At 38.5% G+C, this 24975-nt stretch overlaps 1 protein-coding gene across 1 annotated transcript in view; it reads left to right on the top strand.

Annotated features, from left to right (window-relative positions):
- The window catches only part of MDGA2 (MAM domain containing glycosylphosphatidylinositol anchor 2), a 917184-nt gene that overhangs the window by 879166 nt on the left and 13043 nt on the right, over positions 1 to 24975 (top strand). Inside the window, exon 15 of the mRNA XM_070797384.1 lies at positions 17793 to 17923. Within this exon, the coding sequence (XP_070653485.1) occupies positions 17793 to 17923 (131 nt within the window). The remainder of the gene's footprint in view (positions 1 to 17792; positions 17924 to 24975) is intronic.

Raw genomic sequence — 24975 nt, 5'->3', positions numbered from 1 at the left:
TCAAATTCTGCTCCCCTACATTCTCTCAGGCAAGGTATAGTCAGTTCAGTCACTCAGTCATGTAGGACTCTTTGAGACCCCACAGAGTGTAACACACCAGGCTCCCTGTCCATCACCAACTCCCAGAGCCTACTCAAACGCATGTCCACTGCATCGGTGATGCCATCCAAGCACGTCATCCTCTGCCCTTCACTTCATCTCCCGCCTTCAATCTTTCCCAGCATCAGGGGCTTTTCCAATGAGCTGGTTCCTCGCATCAGGTGGCCAAAGTATTGGAGTTTCAGCTTCAGCATCAGTCCTTCCAATGAATATTCAGGACTGATTTCCTTTAGGATTGACTGCTTGGATCTCCTTACAGTCCAAGGGACTCTCAAGAATCTTGACCAAACCACAATTCAATAGCGTCATTTCATTGGTGCTCAGCTTTCTTTATAGTCCAATTCTCACATCCATACATGACTACTGGAAAAACCATAGCTTTGACTAGATGGACCTTGGTTGGCAAAGTAATGTCTCTGCTTTTCAATACACTGTCTAGTTTGGTCATAGCTTTTCTTCCAAGGAGCAAGCGTCTTTTAATGTCATGGCTACAATCATCATCTGCAGTGATTTTGAAGCCCCCAAAATAAAGTCTTTCACTGTTTCCATTTTTTCCCATCTATCTGCCATGAAGTAGTGGGACCAGATGCCATGATCTTAGTTTTCTGAATGATGAGTTTTAAGCCAAATTTTTCACTCTCCTCTTTCACTTTCATCAAGAGGCTCTTTAGTTTTTCTTCGCTCTCTGCCATAAGTGTGGTGTCATCTCCAATTCTCAGGTTATTGATATTTCTTCTGGAAGTCTTGATTCCAGCTTCTGCTTCATCCAGCCCAGCATTTTGCATGTTGTATTCTGCATATAAGTTAAATAAGCAGGGTGACAATATACAGCCTTGACGTACTCCTTTCCCAATTTGGAACCAGTCTGTTGTTCCATGTCCAGTTCTAGCTGTTGCTTCTTGACCTGCATACAGATTTCTCAGGAGGCAGGTCAGGTGGTCTGATATTCTCGTCTCTTTAAGAATTTTCCACAGTTTCTTGTGATCCACACAGTCAAAGGCTTTGGCATAGTCAATAAAGCAGAAATAGATGTTTTTCTGGAACTCTCTTGCTTTTTCGATGACCCAGCAGATATTGCAATTTGAGTTCTGGTTCCTCTGCCTTTGCTAAATCCAGCCTGAACATCTGTAAGTTCACAGTTCACATACTGTTGAAGCCTGGCTTGGAGAATTTTGAGCACTACTATACTAGCGTGTGAGATGAGTGCAATTGTGTGGTAGTTTGAGCATTCTTTGGCATTGCCTTTCTTTGGGATTGATTTCTTTGGAATGAAAACTGACCTTTTCCAGTCCTGTGGCCACTGCTGAGTTTTCCAGATTTGCTGGCATATTGAATGCAACACTTTCACAGCATCATCTTTTAGGATTTGAAATAGCTCTACTGGAATTCTATCACCTCCACTAGCTTTGTTTGTAGTGATGCTTCCTAAGGCCAACTTGACTTCATATTCCAGGATGTCTGGCTCTAAGTGAGTGATCACACCATTGTGATTATCTGGATCATGAAGATCTTCTTTGTACAGTTCTTCTGTGTATTCTTGCTACCTTTTCTTAATATCTTCTGCTTCGGTTAGGTCCATACCATTTCTGTCCTTTACTGAACACATCTTTGCATGAAATATTCCCTTGGTATCTCTAATTTTCTTGAAGAGATCTCTAGTCTTTCCCATTCTATTGTTTTCCTCTATTTCTTTGCACTGATCACAGAGGAAGGCTGTCTTATCTCTCCTTGCTATTCTTTGAAACTCTGCATTCAGATCCTCTATCTTTCCTTATATCCTTTGCCTTTAGCTTCTCTTCTTTTCTCAGCTATTTGTAAGGCGTAGTCAGACAACCATTTTGCCTTTTTGCATTTCTTTTACTTGGGGATAGTCAAGGTATTGTAGTAGGATGTTTAAACAAAATTAACAATGTGACTGAGAAAGTCTGATGTTTCAAATATACATTTCATTTTCAGTGTAATTAATAAACAGTATTATTTCATCAATTGAATTAATGGTAAGCAAATAAGTTGAAAGCTTTTGTTTCTCATCCAGTATACTTTTTGAAACTAATTTAACTGAAAATATAAATTTATTGTGATGAGTATTTGTATCCTTAGTGATGCTGAAAGCTCAGCTTCTCTGTACATTGGTGCCTAATGAGTCTTAGAGACAAGAGTTTTGGGTGAAGAAGAAAATGAAAAGGCTTCCCTGGTAGCTCAGATGGTAAAAAAAATAAAAAAAATAAATCCCTGCCATTGAGGAGATCCGAGGAGCTTCCTGGGTGGGGAAGATCCCCTGGAAAAGGAAATGGTAACCCACTCCAGTATTCTTGCCTGGAGAATTCCATGGACAGAGGAGTCTAGTGGGTTACAGTCCATGGAGTCACAAAGATTTGGATAGGACTAAGCAACTAAACACTCATTTATTCATAAAAAGATCGCTTTATTACTTTGCCAGGCAAAGGGAGCTGCAGTAAGCTAATGCCCTCAAAACTATGTGTCCCAACTTGGGGAAGATATTGAGAAGTTTTATAGTAATTATTCAAAGAAGGCATAATCATGATCTTTGATGGCCTCTACCTGCATCAGCTTAAAGAGGGGATTCAGCTCTCCAGCCAGAGATTGAGGCCAGGTTGTACAGTGAAAGCACTGAATCCTAGCCACCAGACCAGTGGTCAGTAACAAGACCCTGACCCTTGGCTTTGCAGAAAATAATTCCCACGAAGACAGAAAGTAGTAAAGCATGTAAAGTATTTATTAGGAGGAAAAGAATACTGTACGTATGTGGATAGACACACAGGCAGGCTTAGAGAATCCCTGAGTCACACCCTTATGGTGGTTTGAATTCTTTTGTTGTATATCACTTTTTTTTTTTTTAGCCAGTCTCTTTGATTTGCCTGCTTCAGAGTTCATATTTGGTGTATCTCAGGATCCACCCATGTGTGTACACGAATCTTTTCGCCAAGATGGATCCTACTGAAGAGGCCTATGGGTAGCCTGCCATCAGTAGCATCTTTTCCCTTTTGACCTCCAAGGGGTCTTTCTGTGCTTCTGTATTTAGGGAAGTCTCTTGATTTCGAGAATGACAAATATGTGGTCTGAGAAGGACCTAGCCTCCTCTCTTATTTGTACTGAGTTCTTGTCTTGGAGTTTTGGTTCACAACCTGTAGATAGGGGAAATAGGTATAGGAAAGCTGGCTTCCCAGGTGACTCGGTGTAAAGAATCTGCCTGCTGATGCAAGAGACACAGGTTTGATCTCTGGATCAGGAAGATCCCTTGGAGAAGGAAATGGCAACCCACTCCAGTATTCTTGCCTGGAGAATCCCAGGGAAAGGGGAGCCTGGTGGGTATAGGCCATGGGGCTCACAAAGGTCAGACAAGATTTTGGGACTGAATAACAACAAACAACAAAACCTGGGACTGTCGTCTGAAGAGGGCTGCACTCTGTTGCCATGTGCTTGTAGAGCCTTCCGAATTGGGCCTTGGTTTATAACATATTTAAGATGAGCCAGGGTTTCTGGGTCAGTTAGCATGTCCAGAGTAAGGAATGGTCTTCCATTCCTTATATCATTTCACAATGACTCAATATAGTGGATGTTTTAGGAGCTGCCGTGACCTTTAAGAGGGCTATTGGCAGCAGGCGATAGCATGACTGATATTTCCAGACAGAGTTTGCCCGAGGTTTTCTTTATAGAGTATGGTTAGTCTGTTCATCTTTTCTTGAGGACTCAGGTGTCTGGGACAAATGGAGGTGGTAAATTTAATTCCTAAAACCTGCTAAAGCTGTTGTGTGATCTTTGCTACAAATGAAGGTCCATTGTCACTCTGAAGGTGGCAGGGTAACCGAAATCTACTTGAGTTGCCTTGTCTGTTCTAGTAGGGAAGGCCTCTATTCATCCAGTAAAAATGTCTTTTAAGACTAGTAAGTATGTGAATCCCTGGAAGGAGGGCATCTGAGTGGAATCTATTTGCCGGTTCTCTCCTGGGTTAGTCCCTTATCATGGCTAACAAGCAGAGGAGGCTTAACATTGCCTCCTAGATTATGGGTGATACATAGGGCACAGACTTAAGTGACTCTTTTAATTGTCTCTAGTAACTCTTTCCCTGTAAAAAGTAATAAAAAGTAGGAAAACAATCATAAACATTGCATTTCTCCCCAGATAGAATTTTATAGCCCTTTAATAATTTTCCATTGGTCAGAAAGACTTATGAGCAATTTCTGATCTATGTGCCACCAGTCATCTGTTCCCTCAGTTCCCCTCTATCTGTTTCCCAGTTCTCTTTGGAAGTCAAGTACCCGAGTATAATGTTAGAAGGGCTAAGAGATGCGACTAGAGCCATTTTGGCTGTGGGCATCAGGGCTGCTTCCTTCACTTCTCCATCTGCCCTGTGGTTTCCTTGGGAACTTTGAGAATTTCCCCTTCGGTGCCTGTGGCTGTGGATGACTACTACCTGTTTCAGTTTTTGGATTCTTTCTGTGAGATGTAAGATCTCAGTCTCATATTTTATAGGGATGTTTCTTGCATTTAGAAGTGCTCTCTCTTTCCAGAGAGCTATGTGGGTACATAAAACAAGGAAGGCTATTTTGAGTCTGTGTATGTATCAAAGGTTCGTCTAGTCAAGGCTATGGTTTTTCCTGTGGTCATGTATGGATGTGAGAGTTGGACTGTGAAGAAGGCTGAGCGCTGAAGAATTGATGCTTTTGAACTGTGGTGTTGGAGAAGACTCTTGAGAGTCCCTTGGACTGCAAGGAGATCCAACCAGTCCATTCTGAAGGAGATCAGCCCTGGGATTTCTTTGGAAGGAATATTGCTAAAGCTGAAACTCCAGTACTTTGGCCACCTCATGCGAAGACTTGACTCATTGGAAAAGACTCTGATGCTGGGAGGGATTGGGGGCAGGAGGAGAAGGGGACGACAGAGGATGAGATGGCTGGATGGCATCACCAACTCGATGGATGTGAGTTTGAGTGAACTCTGGGAGTTGGTGATGGACAAGGAGGCCTGGCGTGCTGCGATTCATGGGGTCGCAAAGAGTCGGACACAACTGAGTGACTGAGCTGATCTGATCTGATCTGATGTATCCTTCCCCTAGGGTTAAGACTTGGGTTAGATCTATCAGTTCAGCCTTATGTGCCAAGGTGATTGGTGGCAAAGGTTTTGCTTTTGTGACACTATGAGTGCTCACGATAGTGTACCCTGCCCTCCTGACTCCATCTCTAACAAAACTACTGCCATCAGTGAACTGTTGGTTTTCTACGGCCTGGACTGTTAGGTCAGACCTACAGGCATAAACCTGGTCAAGGGTTTTGAGGCAAGAATATGTTAGCTCTGAGCTTTTGGCAGGCATTAAGGTAGCTGGGTTAAGAGTGTGGCAAATTTTGAGGGTTAGCTCTGGAAAGTCAAGGAGCAGGCCTGGTACTTGATAAGGTGACCTCCAGTTAGCCCATGGTAGCCTTTTATCACTAAGACCCCTTGCACTTGATGAGGAGTTTGGATTTTCAGCAGCTGTTCAAAGGTAAGCTTATTCACTTCTTCCACCAATAAATATGTGGCAGCTACCACCTGGAAGCAGGCAGGCCAACCTAGGGGCAGGGAGTCTATCTAGTTGCTTGGAAAAGTATCCTATAGACTGAGGAGCTTCCCCTAGCTTCTGTATAAGTACCCCCCAAAACTGTCCTTTGCTTTTCAGTGACATACAAGGTGAATGCCTTTCTCAAATTGGGGAGACCCAAAACAGGGACTCTGTTGAGAGCTTGCTTGATATCATTAAAAGTCTGTTCCTGTTCCCTGTTTCAAAGTAACACTTCTGTGTCTGGGCCTTTAGTGGCTTCATGCAGGAGCTTAGCCATTAGCCCAAATCCTGGAATCCAAATTCTATAAAATCCTGCCATGCTCCAAAAGGTACGGAGATGTTTCTTTGTCTTTGGAACAGCTTAGGCCTAATATAGCTTGTTTTCTCTTTGGAGATAACTGTCTGTTATGGGGTTTAAAATATATCCCAGATATTTAACTTGTTGCTTTGAAACGTGTGCCTCTTTCTGAGAGACTCTGTAACCCTGGGCCCCAAGGAAATTAAGGCCTTCGATGGTATTTTGATCTGAGGACTCCATGGAGAGACTAGATATTAATATATCTTCTGTGTACTGTAGAAGAGCACCTCTTTTTTGGTTTATTTCCCTTAGTTCCTTTCCTAGGGCCTGAGTGAACAGGTGTGGGCTGTCCCCAACCCCCTGAGGCAATACTGTCCAGGTGTATTGTTGCGTTTGGCCTGAGTCAGTATTAGTCCACTCGAGGACAAACGATGTTTTGATGAGGAATGAACTGGGATACAAAAGGAGGCATCCTTGAGATCGAGTACAGTGAACTGTTTTAACATTCTCAGGGATTTGGGCTAACATACTATAAGGATTGGCCACAAGGGAATGCATAGGGACTACTGCGTTGTTTACTGCTCTGAGGTCTTACACCATTCTATAGACCCCATTTGGCTTAACAACTGGAATAGGAGCATTGTATGGAGACCGGCAGGACACCAAGAGGCCTTCAGAATTTATCTACAAAGTGTTGTAAACCCTTCTTCGCTTTCGACTTTTTAGGATATTGTCTCGTTAGGATAGGCAGTTTCTGCATGCATGCTCAGTTCCTGTCGTGGCTGACTCTGCAGCCCCCTGGACTGTAGCCTACCAGGCTCCTCTGTCCATGAGATTTTCCAGGCAAGGTTGCTGGAGTGGGTTGTCATTGCCTTCTCCAGGAGATCTTCCTTACCCAGGGATTGAACCTGGGTCTCCTGCAGCTCCTGCATTGGCAGGAGGCTTCTTTACCAGTGAGCCACCCGGGAAGCCCTGGTCTGGCTCAGTCAGAGTCAAAATAAGGGGCTGCCTGGGGCCTCCTAACCTGAGTATGGTTCAGGGGGTACTCAGAAGGTCCCTCCCAAGGAGAGGGGTAGGACACTGAGGCACAACTGGAAAGGCATCTGAAATCAACTGCTGCTAAAATTGGCAAGTGAGAGGTCCAGCGAAGTAATGAGTGCAAGACTTTCCATTGACACCAGTCACAGTGCAGCTTTTAGAGGAGAGAGACCCAGTGTGAAAAATTAACACAGAGTAAGTAGCTCCTGAATCAATTAAGAAATTGACTGTCTTAGCTGCCATGTCAAGGGCTCCCTGGGGCTCTTCCATCAAAATAGGCATCTGATTGGGAGGAGCCACCAGAATCCCCAGGCCACCTCAGTCATTCAGCATGGCCATCTCCAGAGTGGGCACCCCACTTCTCCTTCCAGACTGAGGACAGTCCCTCTTCCAATGACCTGTTTGTTCTGCAGGTTGGGCATGGCCCAGGGGACTCTTTCTGGCAATCTCAGGCCCTGGGGCTGGTTGACGTGAATTTGTAGTAACAGCATCCCCCCTTGTTGCTCTTAACTCCAGATGGATAGGTGGACTTCATCGGCCCCCTTGGGCTGTCCTGAGGTTGCAAGGCATGGCTGACAGCAACGGTTATCAGTTGTGCATGAACGCTGGCCTGTCTTTTCTCTTGTTGGGTTCTCTCTTTCTCCTGATCTTGGTCTCCATTATTAAATACCCCAAAGGTCACATCTAAAAGCTGGGGCATGGGTGTTTGTGGGCCAAATTGTAACTTTGGGAGTTTCCATCCAATATGAGTGGCAAACTGGCTAATAAAATGCTGTCCCAGCAGAGAATGACCTTTGGAAATGGGGGGAGTCTGCATGCAATATATTGGTATAATATCTAAATGCCTCTACAAGCCACCCATGAAAAAGGGCTGGATTTTTTCCCCCCTTAGGTCACTCCTTCAACCCTTTCATAGTTAACTCACTTTTTGATACACTTTCTCATACCTTCTAATATACATTGGATCGTGTGCTTCTTGGCTTCTGTTCCCTCCCAAGAATTATGATTCCAAAAGTGTTCCTGATTCAGGACTACATCTCTACTCAAAGCATAATGTTCAGATTGGACTCTGGCAAGCTGATCAGCATGCCTCTAGCTGCTGTCCAGATTATCTGTTTTCCTCAGGGGTACAGCAGGTAGACAGAGCTACTTGAACATCTTCCAAGTTAAATCATAGACCAGGGTGAGGGCATGAAACCCTTCAGTAAACTTACTAGCGTCTTCAAAAATTGACCCAGTTTCTGTTTGTATTGAGCTAAGTCAGTTAAAGTAAAGGTCACATGTACTCTAATTGTCTCTTTGCCATTTGTCACTTCCTTAAGAGGGCATAATTTCCCTGATCCTGGGTGATAGGAAGCTCCACTGTAACTTACCCCAGCAGGACTAACTTCTGTTTCTTGGGGTAACAGATGGTATGGAAGGACATAGGGAGGTGGAGTTTGGGATTGGAGGGAGGGACTGGGAGAAGTAGATAGCTCCAGAGATGTAGGGATATTGTCAGGAACAGGAAGAGCTAGGTTTCCTCCCTGGAGAGATGAAAGAGCTTAGAAAAAGATCATCTAAAATGTCGGGAGAGTTTTCTGGTTTTCCAGGTTTTAAATTACAGGAGCTGTGTAGAGCAATATTTTGGTAAAGGTCCATGAAGTCCTGAATGTAGAGAATCTCACTCCACTTTACCATCCTGCAGCAATAAAGATCCAATTGCAGAATGGTTTTATAATTTAGAGACTCATTTTCAGGCCATTTTTCTCCATTCCTCAACTTATACAAAGGCCAGGCATTGCTACAGTACAATTTAAGTTCCTCTTTTTTTAACTCTTTAAGAATTTCCAATTCTTAAAGAAACACTCCAGAGATGTTTCTTCTGGCTTGGAGAGGGATCCTCCCGTGATGAGTAACTTGCAACCAAGAACAAGAGAGTGCTCCGAGAATGAAATACATCATCCTGGAAACATTTACCAGGAGGTTTTAACCTGAAGGGATTCTGAGCATTCCCTAAATTCCCTTGGATCCCAATGAGGTTTCAAGTATCCTCTCCTCTCCCATTGGTTTCTGACAGTGTATCTGGCTCCCATGATACCCTGTGCAGGGCACCCAACCCAGAATGGCCAGAAAAGGGCTTCTGAATGAGAGTAGACCAGTTGCCAGGACTTGGAGTGATCCCTTGTCTATAGAGTTTATGTCCTAAGATAATTCTCCCTATTTTGGAGTTTATTTCTTGTGCCTGAGCAACTACAAAGTTTATAATTTGGGCTTCTGGGTAGTGGCCAGCCCGATAGGCTGTCACACATATGCGGTCAGGGAGGTCTCCTGACTTTGAGAACAAGAAATATGTGGCCTGGGCAGGACTCAGCCTCCTCCCTTAACTGTCCTGCTAATCTCATCTTGGATTTTCAATCAATAGGGAATGAATCTCCTATCACTTTACCCTGGTGGGGCTCATCTACTTCCTACCTCAGTTTCAATTCCTTCTATGGGGCGTTTTTTCTGGTTTTGATTTACCTGAACCATGTTTGGTTATATCTCAGGATCTTCACATGTGTGCACTTGAATCTCTTAACCAAGATGGATTCTACTGAAGAGACATGTGGGTAGACTAACATCAGTTAGCATTTCTCCCCTTTTGATGACCTCCAAGGAGACTTTCTGTTTATGTGTAATTGAAGAGGTCTCACGACTTTGAAATATGTAGTTGGGAAGGGCCCAGTCTCCTTTCTTAGTTTCCCTGCCATTCTCATCTTCGACTTTGGGTCTATAGGGAATAAATTTTCTATCACCTTATCCTGGGGGTGGAGAGCATTTACTTCCTGCCTCAGTTAGTCCATGGGCATTCTTCTGATCCTGGGAAAGACTGAAGGCAAAAGGAGGAGGGGGCAGCAGAGGATGAGATGGTTAGATAGTATTACCGACTCAGTGAACATGAGTTTGAGCAAACTCCAGGAGATAGTGAAGAACAGAGGAGTCTTGAATGCTGCAGTCCATAGGGTTGCAGAGTCAGACATAGCTTAGTGGCTGAACAACAACATTCTTCTGATGGGTTTGTGGTGACGTAAGTAGGAATCAGTATCATCAACCTTCGGGTCTAACTGGTCTGGGATCTACATGCTTGTAATTGTTCATTTCTCTTACCTGGAAGGATTTCAATATCTGGAATTAGCTCAAAGATATCTTTATGTGTATCCCTTGATGGGGAATCAGGACCTTACCTCAAGGCTGCTCTTCACTGCTTATTTCTCCTTGGTCTCACATCCCCTCCCTTCCCTGATTAACAACAGCTTGAGTCTGTCCACTGGAATTCAGGGAAGGACATGGAGGCTGAATGAAGGCTGTTTTCTGTAATCAAAGAAATGGGGGGACACAGAAATACTTTGTGCCCTGGAGCCCTACAGGGCCCTTTGTGGTCTCATTAGGTCTTAGATTCACTCATTTCTAGTCAGTAGGATGAGTTCAACATTCTTTGTGCCTAGTTTAGAGAAATTTAAAGGATGATAGAACTATCCATCAAATAGTCTGTTATTTATTTGGGATAACAAATTGCTGAATAAAATAAAAGTCAAAATGTAATATACAGCAAAAACGCATGACAAGCCCATGCCATGGGTGAACAAGGGAGAGAACATCTAGAATAGCAAAGTTAAGATAAGGAAGAAAGGAAATGTAAGCCATTCTCTAAGAGATGTGTTGCTGAATACAAGCAAGTTAATGTGCCCTTACAGAGAAGGAGGCCAAACAAATCCACATATCAGTTTGTAGCAGAGAAAAGTTTATTGCAGAACAGACAAGGAGAAAGCACAGTGCAAGCTAAAAAGCCCAAACTCTCTGAAGGTTGTCAAGGAAGTGTTTTATAGGTAAAATTTGGGGTGAGGACTGCAGGGTGTGAGACTTTCTTTTGATTGGTTGGTGGTAAGGTAATGAGGCGATGCTCCAGGAATCTTGTGTTCAGCCTGGTGTTAGCATTCTCCCCTCGGGTGGTGGTCATTGTTCCTGCAGAAGAATTCAAAGATATTGTTATGTATATTTCTTCAGGAGTACCCAGGACCCTGCCCCATCATTGCACTGCTGTTTTCTTGACTGTTCCTCCTTTGCTTCTGCCTTTCTTCACTTTTCTGACTAGCAACTATTTGAATCTGCCCTTTGGTAGACCCAGAAGGTCTAGGACACTGAAGCCTTGTTCCTATAAATAAAAAATGGCAGACTTGAAAAGGATTTGTACCTGGGTGGGCCCCATAGGGTCCTGCTCTGTTTTAGAAGCAAATAGTGACAAAATCTATAATGGTCTCTGACATATATTGGAGAAATAGAAAGTCTTATGAAAGCTATATTTTAGTAAAATTTTGGATACTGATATAGAGGTTCAACTGGATACAAGAAGGCATGGTACTGACTTTTAAAATTTAAGATATCATTTCAATTATATATTTAAAAAATAATAATGAAGGGATGCAGCTGTTTCTATTCAGGCAGAAAATAATGATTTTATAATTTCCCATTTTGTCTGTGTGTATAATACAAATGATGTTACCAATTACCTATCAATAGACACAGCTCTTGCCTGGAGCTAGATGATTTCAGCACATCTTGAAGCTCAAATTAATGAGTCTGTATTACTGATTAGAATGAAAACATAATTTATATGCAAGTGATTCCCTAGGCTTTGGAGTAAAGCAAGCTAGAGATTATATGAATTTGGTAATTTCAAATATCTATTCTAAAAGAGTATGCCCATTTTAGGACATATATTTAAATTATTTATCTAAAATATATAAAAATACTTATAGTAAAATAATTAGAAGCAAGTTTATGTTTAGGACTTAATGAAGGAAGAGAACTTGGTAATAGTAATTATAAATAATATTTAAGCAAATTATATTTTATACTGCAGTTTATATGAAATAGTACTAAAATAAGAATGGTGTTATTGAATAGCACCAGGAATAACTCCAAAACTCAGGTCACAGCTCATGAGATAATACAGCATTTAGGTCATTTAGTCTTTCTGACTGTAACCCCCAAGCATGAGATAAACAAATGTGTCCTAACTCTGGCCCCTGACTCTTAAAGACTGGTGACCAAAAGATAAGAAATAGGAAACCCAGAAGAAAAATACAGTTAAGTTTTGCTTACCAACTTCAAACTTGTTTCATGCACTACATAATGTTTGAAAATCCTTCGGGATGATTAAATTCACCCCTATTGATATCTGGTGCTTACCAAAGCATAAACACACTGCCTCTGAGGATTTAAAGTTACTTTTAAAGGGTATTAACACAATCCATTATATTCACTTTGGAATTTTCTTACTATAATACTATAATAATGGGCTGAATCAGCTTTGCTGAATCGAATTTCTCTTGAATAGCTTTATTCTGTTTCTCAAGTCCTCATTTTGTTGACCAAGATGATCTGGACATAAATTTAAGTAACTTCTGGTACTGAATTCCCTTTTATCATTTGTCTATTAATAGTATTTTTGTCATCAGCTCTAAAATAGACTAGTGAATCAATAATTTGTTTTTATTGATTTGGATAATGGAATAGACATTTACATTATAATATATTTGTAAGAACTTATTTAAATCAATTATATTTCTAGTGTCTTTTTGTTAAAACACAAGTAATACTTCCTTTTAAATAAAATCTAGCCATAAAATCTATTCAAAAATTAATTCAAAATCTAAGATAATTCAGACCTGGCCTCTTTAGACCTAAGAAAAGTCTTTTCACATAGTACATATTTAATAAATATAAATAGAAATAATCCAAGTTTGAGTTTATATTACATAGGTAAAAATAAAATGTTAATAAAAAAGTAAACATGATCACAGGTAAAGCATATTCTCTGAGATAAAATATATTCACTATTGATATAATAATTATTAGTATTGATATAGTAGTGGAAAGTCATATCTATTAATATGTATATTATTTCAAAAGTATGTATTTATGTAAGTAAATTATAAAAGACATAGAGTAAACAGTGCTTGGTTAGCCTAATTAAAATGAATAGATCTAAAAAGGATATCATCATTTTATTAACATTTAAGAGATATTTTTGTGTATTGATTTGGTGTTAGGATTGATTCCTCTCACTGCAATCAAAATAGCAAGCCATGCTACCAAGAGAAATAAGACTTTGTATAAAATGTTATTTCACTCACTGCCATCTATTTACATTAGTACTTCATTTACTAAAGCATCCAGTGGTAATTTTTTAATGTATGGAATAACTGGAACTGAATTGGTAGCTTAGAGGGAGCACCTTTCATTTTTTTACATGCAAGCTATTGAAAGACCTCTACCGGGTTAAAAAGCTAAGGTGATACATTTAAGAAATACAAAAAAAAAAATTAACGTAAGATAACTGATACTTTCCTTTCTGGAAAAGCAATGCAGTTTAAGTAGAAATCAGTAGAAATGATCTTAGTTCAGCACAGTTATCACTGTTATAGCTAGAGGCAGGCCATGGAATTGACAAGCAGTCCTTTCCTATTTAATCCCCACACAGACTATTTCACTACATAATTTTCAAAAGGTATTTGTTACAAAACCCTTTGTTCATCCAATGACAACAGGTTCAAAAAATTATTATCACTTTAATGTTTAACACAGTTTATTTTTATCTGGGCGTGATTTCCTTGGGAGCGCTTCCCATTGTGGATTCATGTTTAAAAAGAGAATGCAATTACACCACACAGAAATATGTGCTGTGGTGACTTTTCCTTCTGGTATAAGATTGCATATCTGATACACAGGGACCACCACCAGCCAGCAAGAAAAACTGAGCCTCACTGAGTGTCTAGTGAAGATGAATTTAGAAGGCTACTCCCTGTTACAATAGCTCACCAAGTATAGGGGAAAAACCCCAGAAAGTTCAACTCTTAAAAGGCTCAAAGGTACAAATGTTTTTCCATTTATTCTCGATTGTTGAATCATTATATAGTAGTGAAACCTCACATGCAGCTGGCCTATAGCTTTAAATTTTAGAGGAGGAGCTAACAATCCACACCCATGCTGTGCATATAAAAGAAGCCCCATTAGTGGTTTTAGGGAAAATGCCACAGGATTACTTAGAACTATTTAAGAAGAATAAAGAGGAAGAAGAGAAAAAAGAGAGAAAGAGAGAGAAAATCAGGCTTGATCCCACAGTATAAAAAGAGGCTAACATGTACACAGTAAAATAAGCACAAATTGTCAAAGAAGAATTACAATTTATATTTTCAAGAAAGTGTAAAATGAACTGTATGAAACAAACAAAAAAAAGATAAGAATGATACAACAGTGGAATCATTCACTGTTTAGAATGGAATTAGAAAAGAAGGAATTAGATACAGGACCAAAATAAAGGGGAATTTGATAAGATCAGAAAAGACTGCAACATCAGAAATAATACAGCTGGATCAAGAAGATATTAGGAGCAGAAGGATAGAATCCAAATTGTGGAAAATGAATCAGTACTGTACTATGAAGGACAAGCCTGAGATTATTTGTTACACTGATGGAAAAAGATAGATGATAGAGTCTGAAGCAAAAAGTGAACATGCAACATGGAAAGATAAAACAAGAAAGAAAAGTGGATAATATTATATATAAATATAGATGCATTACTTCTAAAGACAATACTAGCAAATCGAATCAAACCTAATAAGAAAATAGTAGTCTATTACCAAGTTATTCCTGTAGTATACTCATAATTCAACATTAAGAAATGTATACTGATGTAATCTATTGCATTGAGAGAGAAATAAAGAGGTAGTATTTGATATCTCGATAGATAAAATATACTGAAGATAATGTTTGAGACAATTTATGGTTTATATACTATAACTAATTTCAGTTTCCACAGAAAACTTATGCTAGTTACGCTCATCATCATCATTTACTAGATGAGGAAATTAAGGCAGAGAGATTAAGAGACCACGTCAAGCTCATCCAGTTAGAAAGTGAAAGTTATGATATAAAGAATGCAATTTTTTTATTGTTTAAAAATTAGGTGTTTGTATTTATTCATTTGTGTATAATACGAATACAGGTGGTCTTATGAATAAATAATTAGGCAAAATTGATCTAAAAATCTGAAGGATAAATTACTATATAACATATAATTGTACATAAGCTGTGCTCATCTCACACACTAGCAAGGTGGTGCTGAAAATCCTTCAAGGTAGCCTTCAACAGTATGTGAACTGAGAACTTCCAGATATACAAGCTGGATTTAGAAAAGGCAGGGGAACCAGAGATCTAATTGCCAACATCCATTGGATCACTGAAAAAGCAAGGGAATTCTAGAAAAACATCTACTTCTGCTTCATTGACTATGTTAAAGCCTTTGACTGTATGGATCACAAAAAACTGGAAAATTCTTAGAGATGGGAATACCAGACCACCTTACCTGCCTCCTCAGAAACTTGTATGCAGGCCAAGAAGCAAGTGTTAGAACTGGACACAGAACAACAGACTGGTTCCAAACTGGCAAAGGAGTACTTAAAGGCTGTGTATGTCACCCTGCTTGTTTAACTTCTATGCAGAGGATATCATGAAAAAAGCCAGGCTGGATGAAGTGCAACCTGGAATCAAGATTGCCAAGAGAAATATCAGTCACCTCAGATATGCAGATGACATCACCCTAATGGCAGAAAGTGAAGAGGAGTAAAGAGACTCTTGATGAAGGTGAAAGAAGAGAGTGAAAAGCTGACCTAAAACTCAATATTCAAAAAACTAAGATCATGGCATCGGGTTCCATCACTTCATGGTAAATAGATGGGGGAAAAATGGAAACAGTGACAGACTTTATTTTCTTAGGCTCCAGAATCACTACAGATGGTGACTGCAGCCATGAAAGTAAAAGACACTTTCTTCTTGGAAGAAAAGCTATGACAAACCTAGACAGTGTATTAAAAAGTAGGGACATCACTTTGCCAGCAAAGGTCTGTATAGTCAAAGCCATGGTTTTTCCACTAGTCATGTATGGATGTGGTAATTGGACCTTAAAGAAGGCTGAACAATGAAGAATTGATGCTTTCAATTCTTTCAATGAGAAGACTCCTGAGATTCCCTTGGATTGCAAGAGATCAAACCAGTCAATCCTAAAGGAAATCAGCTCTGAATATTCATTAGAAGGACTGATGCTGAAGCTTAAGCTCCAATACTTTGGCTATCTGATGTGAAGAGCCGACTCATTGGAAAAGACCTTGATGCTGGGAAAGATTGAAGGCAGGAGAAGAAGGGGATGACAGAGAATGAGATGTCTGGATAGCACCACCGACTCAATGGACATGAACTTGGGAAAACTCCAGGAAATAGTGAGGGACGCTGAGGCTTGCCATGTCCTCTATCTTGGCTGAATTGATGCTTACTATAATATATATTGATCAAATATTATTGACTTGTGCATTTAAAATGAATTTTATTGCATGTAAATTATACCTCAATAAAGCTGACTTTTTAAATTGCATCTATTAAAATACTGATTGCCTAGCATTAAAATACCAGATTTTAAAACTCAATGGGTTCAAATTCTGCCTCTGCTATTTTCTTACTGTATGATATAAGGCAAATTACTGAATCACTCTAAGTTTTCTTATCTATAACATGAGGATACAGTATTAAGTACTTCACAGAATTGTTGAGAGGATTCATTCTTACCTGAAGTGTTCAACATATCGTATTATTGTCATCATTACTGTTAGTACTATGTGCAAGACATGAGACTGTTGAGATACATCAAATCATAAGACAAACTTGTTTTCATTTTCTCTTAAGACAATTCTTTTAGGGAAAAAGAGATTTGGATGAAAAGTAAACTAAAAATGAACTAAGACTGATGTTAATTGATGATAAAAAATTCGATAAACTTTGACCATTATAGACAGTACATGATTATATGCTGTATTAGTTTTCTGTTGCCACTGTACAAAAATTACCACACACTTCATGACTTAAAACAACCACATGTGTTATCTTAAAGTTCTACAGAACAGAAATTTAAAATGAGTATGCTGCTGCTGCTGCTGCTGCTAAGTCGCTTCAGTCGTGTCTGACTCTGTGCGACCCCATAGACGGCAGCCCACCAGGCTCCCCCGTCCCTGGGATTCTCCAGGCAAGAACACTGGAGTGGGTTGCCATTTCCTTCTCCATTGTGTGAAAGTGAAAAGTGAAAGTGAAGTCGCTCAGTCGTGTCCAACTCTTAGCGACCCCATGGACTGCAGCCTACCAGACTCCTTCATCCATGGGGTTTTCCAGGCAAGAATACTGGAGTGGGGTGCCGTATAATGGAGCTAAAATCAAGAAGTCAGCAGGGTTGCTGTCTTCTGAAGGCTCTAGGGGAGAATCTGTCTCTTTGTCATCTCTAGCTTCCAAAGGCTGCTTGCATTCAGCTTGTAGCTCCTTCATTCATTTTTAAAACCAGCAGTGTTGCATCTTCTCATTCATATGACCTTCTCTCCTGTATCAAGTCTCCATCTTAGAAAAAAAGATATATGTGATTAAACATAAGGCCCACTGAGATTATTTGAAATAATCTTCCCATCTCAAAATTCTTAATTTAATCATATCTGCAAAGTCTCTTTGCCATATAAGATAACATTCAGAGGTTCTATAGATTAGCACGTGATCATCTCTGGAGACCCGCCATGTATGCCAAGTGTCCTAAGAGGAAGATTGGAAATGAGAGAGGAAGAGAAGAGGAGACACTGGAGTAGCCCATGAAATTTCATTTTTAAAAGTTTACAAGTGCTCAGTTAAGGAGAAACAAGTATGAAGCCAAAATAAATACACAGAATAAAATTACATTGTTATTTTTAGGTGTTTTAAATGTCTATCTACGTTTGAAAGGACAGACAACCATAGAGAATCCACTGTGGTCTTCAAGTGGGAACAAAGGACAACGATGGAATGAGGCACATGTTAATATATATCCAATTACTTCATTTCAGGTAAGAAAAGAACAGTCACGTCTATGGATAGATTGTTGCACCTGAGCATAATGTTAAAGGCAGAACTTGAGCAAATTAGAAAAATAGTATGTAAAAATTCTGATATAAGCATCACAAAAATCACATGATTGTTTCCCTTTATTCTAAAAGCAGTGTATAAAGGGAAAATGTGCTTTTCTTTTATTAAGTAACGTTTCTCAAGTAATATGTTTGAATAATGGTCTATCTGAATTCAAATGACTTGCCTGGAGAAAATGTTATCCATTTCTATAAAATCATATGTGTATATTTTGTTCCTTGAAGACAAACAACATACATTCTTATATAACAGAAGCTGGATAATCAATTCTCAATCTGAATTTTACTTGATGGAATTTTGTATGCTTTAACAAAATGTGTCTTTTTGTCATTTTAGTAATTTATTACTTTGATTTTCAATGTCAGAGAACTTTAAACAAATTGCTTTTATTTGTTTTTATGTAGAAAAGAAAGGCTTAGATAGGATTAAGAGAAAGAACTAGTTGCAAATATATAAAAAATATTTTAGTGTTTATACTAGTCATCACGGCTAGAAACAATTTATCATGAAGCTGTTTTAATGAAGAAAATAATGTAGCTTACTGATTTTAATAACTTTATATAATATATGTGTTTTATATACTCAGGTTGAGGTTTTTTTTTCATACTGGGGAGTTCTTAATTGCATTTTATGGCATTTAGTAAGGGTATGGAAATTCAGACAGCATCAATTATGCTAATTTTTAATTGGTGGAAAACTCTTTTTTGGTAACCTAATCTATAAAGCTGTAATGATTTTGATTAGAAATTGCATTACTAAAACTTACCAAGATGATAAAAATGCATTCAGTTGTTCACTCTGGTAAAGAATAATGGAGTAAGTCTAGTTGATTATCTAAAAACACATAAAAGCAACTCAAATCATAGATCCTAATAATTTTTTCTATGAAAAATAATAAAATAGTAAAAATGGAATATATGGCAGCATATTATTAAACTAAATTAAACTTGTAAAGATGGAACTCCAAAGCGTTACTGATAGAAGTAACCTTAATATTAAAATGTGCATACCTCTTTACACATCAAAAAAATCTTTCTAAAAAGACATATTTTTGCTTTATATATCACTGCCCTAATTAACACAAAATTATTAAATCAAATATATATACAGTAAGCATTTAAGGGAATAGTTATATTAATGTTTCCTTCAGAGTAATTCCTTGATGCTATAGACATCAATTTAGTCAATATTTATTAAGTACTTCCAAAATAGGTTTCCCTGATGGCTCAGCGGTAAATAATGTGGCAACAATGCAGGAGACTTGGATTCAACCCCTGGGTTGGGAAGATCCCATGAAAAAAAGAAATATTGGGGTGGCAACCCACTCCAATATTCTTGCCTAGGAAATCCCAGGGACAGAGGAACCTGGCAGGCTACAGTCCATGGGGTTGCAAGGTCAGAGATGACTAAGCGACTAAACCAACACCACCACACCTTCAGGACAGTCATTTATTGTCACAGACAACAACTCAGTACTTATTGAGCTAGTACCGTATGTCAGGCACATTGCTAGGCATAAAGATTTAATAATGATTGTTTACTTCAGATTGGTGGGAATACATATCTAAACACATGCATTGCATAATGTAATAATGTCAGTAGTAAAATATGCAGAAGTTTTTATGAGCACACATAATGAACAAGAAGAGTATGGAGGAGAAGCAAGAGGAGCCTGTAGCTTGGGGTGAAACCTGATCTGGAGAGAGGGATTGCAACTCAGAAAAGGGGCTAATATTAATATCGATGCAGACTTCAGAGTAAACAAAACATGCAGGTCATATCTCACAGGATTTGTCAGAGAAACATGGAGATGTTTATCTGGAATTTGGAATACAAAAATAAAGACTGATGTGAGATGACATTAAGGAACCTCAAGAGCATAGGCACTGGGGAGTCATGGAAGATTTTACTCAAGGGATGGGATGGTGCATCACTTAGGTGATTGTATGGAAGGTGATTCAAGGAGGTAAAATCGGGCCAGCAAACCAGTTAGGACACTTGTAAAATTCACATAAGGGATATTGAAGGGACAAACCAGGGAAGTAGTACAAAGAAAAGAGGATAATTTCAAGATATATTTGGGTATAAAAACTAGCAGAACATTTTTATGTTGGGAATTTGGGAAGTAGCCATGAATGACCAAGAAGTTTCTAACTGGAGAATCTTGAGTAATGCCTGTTATTTTACCCATTACCTTAAATAACAAAGAGAGGAAAAGAGAATAAATTCCGGGATCATTAGGGTTATTTCTGTTCTGGACATGTTAATATAACATGCCTGTGGAATGTCCTCTTAACGATGTGCAGAGGGCTATTGTATATATTTTTCTGAAACTCTGAGGACAAACATGTGTGTAAGTCATTAGGCTTTATATGTTGCCCAATACTATGGGAATGATTGATATTTCCAAGGAGAAGTGTACATATGTGAACAGTTATTAAAGACAGTGGAACCACATAGAACACAAACCAATCATTAACAATAAACTGTGGAAGAACAGCTTGATCCTAAGTAGTATTTTTTAGAGTTACAAGGAAGAAGATCCAGGAAAATTTGGTGCCCACAGAATTTGAAAACTGTGATTCTCAAACTGGAAAGCAGGTCAAGTCTAGATGACTTGTCCTTACAGAGAGTTCCCACTTAAGAAATGTAAGGAAATTAGGAAACCACCATCTTATCTAAAATTATTTCACTATTCATAATTAATTGTCTTCACAGCCACTAATCATTTCTTTTGCAATATCTAATCTACTTTCAGGGGTTTCCCAAGCAGTGCTAGTGGTAAAAGAACCCACCTGCCAATGCAGGAGACATAAGAGACCTAGGTTCAGTCCCTGGGTTGGGAAGATCCCCTGGAGAAGGAAATGGCGACCCACTCCAGTATTCTTGCCTAGAGAATCCCATGAACAGAGAATCCTGGCAAGCTCCAGTCCCTGCACAGGACTGCAACTTAGCATGCACGCAATCTACTTTTACCTCTACTCAGAGTATTTTTCATCTTAGCTAGTATACTTTCCATCTCTTTAAGTTCAGCTTGAGTCTTTTTACAAAATACTTTTCATATCTTAAGTTAATGTTTTGAGCATATTAAGTCCAGTTATAATAACTAATGTCTGCTAATGATATCATCTGTACCAGTTTTTGGTTGGTTTTGATTGATTGATGTTTTCTCATCTTTACAAGTCATTATTTCTTGCTTTCTTACATGTCTGGTAGTCTGACTGGGTGTCAGACATTGTAAATTTTACCTTGATAGGTGATGGATTTTTTTTTTTTTTTTTTTTTTGTATTTATATTGGAGCTTATTTGTGGATGTAGCTTTTTTTTTTCTTCCAAGATTTACTTTATTTTTGGCTCTGCTGGGTCTTTTTTTGCTGTACATGGGCTTTCCCTAATTGCAGAGACCAGGGGCTATTCTCTAGTAGTAAGCAGTGTGCGGGCTTCTCATTGCTGTGGCTTCTCTTGTTGCAGAGCACAGGCTTCAGGCGAACGGACTCAGTAGTTGTGGCCCAGGAGCTTAGTGGCTCCGCAGCATGTGGGATCTTCCTGGATCAGGGATCGAACCCTTGTCCCCTACATTGGCAGGCGGATTCTTAAACACTGAGCCACCAGGGAAAGCCCTGTGAATGTAGTTTAGTTGTTAATACTCAGAAAATTTTTGGTAATTTTTGTTCTTGCTTTAAAGATTTGTTAGGTAAGATTAGAATAGTCTTTGCTAGCAGCCTGATTGTTTCTCTTCTGAGTACTCTATCCAATGCCCCGTAAATTATGAGATTTTCCCAAGTGTGTTAGCTGGACACTGTTCCCTTAACTGCATCCCTCTGGGCCTTTCCCAGCCTTATGTACTTTTCTTTCATTCGAGTCCCAATCAGGACTTTGCTGAGAACTTCAGGGGGTTCCTCTGCAGATGTCTCTTTCTCTCCAGTTCTTTCTTTGCTGGTTTTCTACCCTACATACTCTAGCTGCCTTGGACTCTCAGGTCTCTCTCTTCAACCCAAATTTTCTAGTAGGCTCTACCTTTGTTCTGCTTTCTTCATAATCTATAAATTCTGTATAGGGCAGTCATAGAGCAGACCTCATTTGACTTCTGTCACTCAGGGTTCATTGTTCTTCATTACCTGATGTTGTCTAGTGTTCTCAATACCATTCATTGTTTCAATATTTTTGTCAAGTTCTTTGGCTGTTTCAGTGGGGAGGATAAATATGGTTTCTGTTACTCTATCCTGGAGGGAAGTCAATCAAAAAATGAAGATTTTGAATCAATGAATTTCTAAGCTATTTAAATTACTAATGAGAAATGAAGATGAATAAAATATTTTTTATATTGGATCTTTAGGTTCTTCTATCTCCAAGACATTTCAAGGTCTATTGGCTAAGGATTACTTCGCTTCATAAATTTTGATTGTTCAAGGAAACACAACTGCGGCATCCGACCCCATTTTTTAAAATTTAATTTTGTTTTCAAGTTTCTCGTAGCTGTTAACTTCTTTTCCAACTGTTTTTTTTTTCTCCTCAAAAATCATTTATAAACTATCAAGCTTCTCAAAAATCTTTCTTTGGTGTGTGATGCCTACCAGAAAAACATGGCCCCCCCAAAAAAAAAGTATGAAATATATTGCCATATAAATTAAGTTGTGAGTAGTTTTAATATTATTCAAACGTAGGTTTGTGGCATCCAAGGATGTCTTTAATTCAAGTGGATATGGTTTCTCTTACCTCTTGGAATTTTAAATGAAAAATAAGTGATTCTGAGCCTCTGTTAACATTGACACATTTTATGTTTTATTTGTTAGGAGTTTGTATACATTCAAATTAGTTTGATCATAAACTCTAAAAAATAAAAATAAAAAACCATCACTTGCAAAGTTCTTTGTCTAAGTCTGTCCAATATATTTGCTTAGCTGACAATAACATTATTGTGTAGTACTTTTTCAGGCAAATAGAAATTTTCTCCTACTGAAATTTCTTTGGGGCTCTTTTTCTAGAATTGATTTAGCATGATCAGTGCTTGTAATGAAAATATATTTAGCTATATTCAGAAGGATTAGGGGGAAAGTTTCTAAAAAGTAAAATTAATACAGTGTTAGTCTTCCAGTGTCTCTTTTGTTTTATATCCTACACCTAGTAAAATATTTAACTGCCCCTTTTAATCCTTTACTTCTTTCACAGTGCATTTCAGACATTTTCTGAGGGAAAAGTATAGAGGCATTATGAGACTGACTTTACATTTTCTTAGTCACAGGCAAAAAGAATTCTGGAGATCTTCTATTCTTATACTCTCATTTAAAGATTTGGAAGTAGGCTTTGAGACAATTTATCTTAAATCACACAAATCCTTAACATTAAATAGGGATTGGAAAAGAGATTATAATGCTCTCATCACATCATTCTGCTTTTATATTTATCTAAGAATAATAACAATCCAGAAAATGTTGTTCTTAGTAGACATTGCATGCTTGTGTAGATATATATCTGACATTTTAAGCCAAATTCCAGGGCAGTTATAGACATGATGATGGCTCCTGAAATAACTAGCAATTGAAAACATTTTCTAATTGCAGTTGATAGTGTCATCTAGTTCTTTCTGTTTTTGCCAGCAGTCAAAATCTCATGTTATTATTTGATATTAGAAGCTTTGACAACCAACTGACATGTATCCAGCAAGTTGGACTGGCAGAGTCTTGAGAAGTTACACTCAGTGTTAATATTTATGTAGTTTCTCAAATAAAAAAAAAAGAAAAACTAAAAATAAAAAATCAAAATTTAGGCTACCCACCTGTTTATTATGTTGTTGCTGTTATTGTTCTGTTGCCCAGTCATGTCAGACCCTTTGCAGCCCCATGGACTGCAGCATGCCAGACCTCCCTGTCCTGTACTGCTTATTATGTTACCTCTCTTCAAATCTCTTCCATATTAGTTATGGATAGTTCTCCTGCTCTTTGCACATAAGGGAAAAGGCCATACTCCCCTTCTGCGATGGCCTACACTCTGTGGAGTGCGCTTCTCTCTGTATCTGAACAAATCCACATGTTACCTATCAAAAAAAAAGGGAGCGGGGGAAGGATATTCTAATTATTTGCTGAACCAGTAATAAAATGAAGGTAAAATTATTAATGTTACTAGCTCTTTTCAACTTTATTCACATCCTGAAGTTTTTCCAAAGATGTACACTGTCAGTTTTCAAACTGCATTCCAAGTCTTTGCCTTAGCAGTAATGATCAGAACCAATATATGGCATCAGAAAGAAAACATTTGCAGAAGGCACCATTAATGTTGAAGTCAGATCATCAGAATTGCGTTGTAATCTTTGACTCCCCATCTGCTTTTACTCATTAATGCTACACGTAGCTCTTCCCACTTTTCTGAGAAGTTATATTTGAACATCAGTTCTAATAGCATCATCTGTATTTTCCTACATATTGATATCTTTATCTTTATGCTTTAAAGCATTATAAATAAATGTGAAAAACTATCAATCGATGACTTAATTTTATGTAGTGTAGTTCTAATACAGAAATTCACATATATTTTTTTAAACTCCCACTAGCATTTACTCACTAGGAATTAATTTTCTGATCATGCAGTATTTCTCACATATTAAGTTTGCTGAATTGCATGCACACACTGTGAAAATATTACCATTTTAAATTTGTCACTTCAGTTAAGGGAAACCATTTTAAATAAGATCAGTGTGATTGTGTGAAGAACAGGCTCTGAGTAATTTGAAACCTCTTTCAGGAGACCTAAACGTCAACATTCTCTCCCTGAGAATCTAGATGCCATTAATTCCTTCTTGAAGGCAATTAAGCCAAATCTGTCAGAAGTATTGAAGAGGAAAGGAACGTAGTCTTATCCTTGCAATGTAATAGTAGTCAGAATCATGATGGTACTTAATTAAAATATGACTTAATTTAAGCTATTAAATTAGAGAGAATTTCTTCTCTGAGTGAATATAATTCAGACTTTTTTCATT

The sequence above is a fragment of the Bos indicus genome, chromosome 10 (assembly GCF_029378745.1).
Source record: "Bos indicus isolate NIAB-ARS_2022 breed Sahiwal x Tharparkar chromosome 10, NIAB-ARS_B.indTharparkar_mat_pri_1.0, whole genome shotgun sequence".
Lineage (NCBI taxonomy): Eukaryota > Metazoa > Chordata > Mammalia > Artiodactyla > Bovidae > Bos > Bos indicus.
The sequence above is the reverse complement of the archived record's forward strand: the minus strand, read 5'-3'. Positions and strand labels throughout refer to the sequence as shown.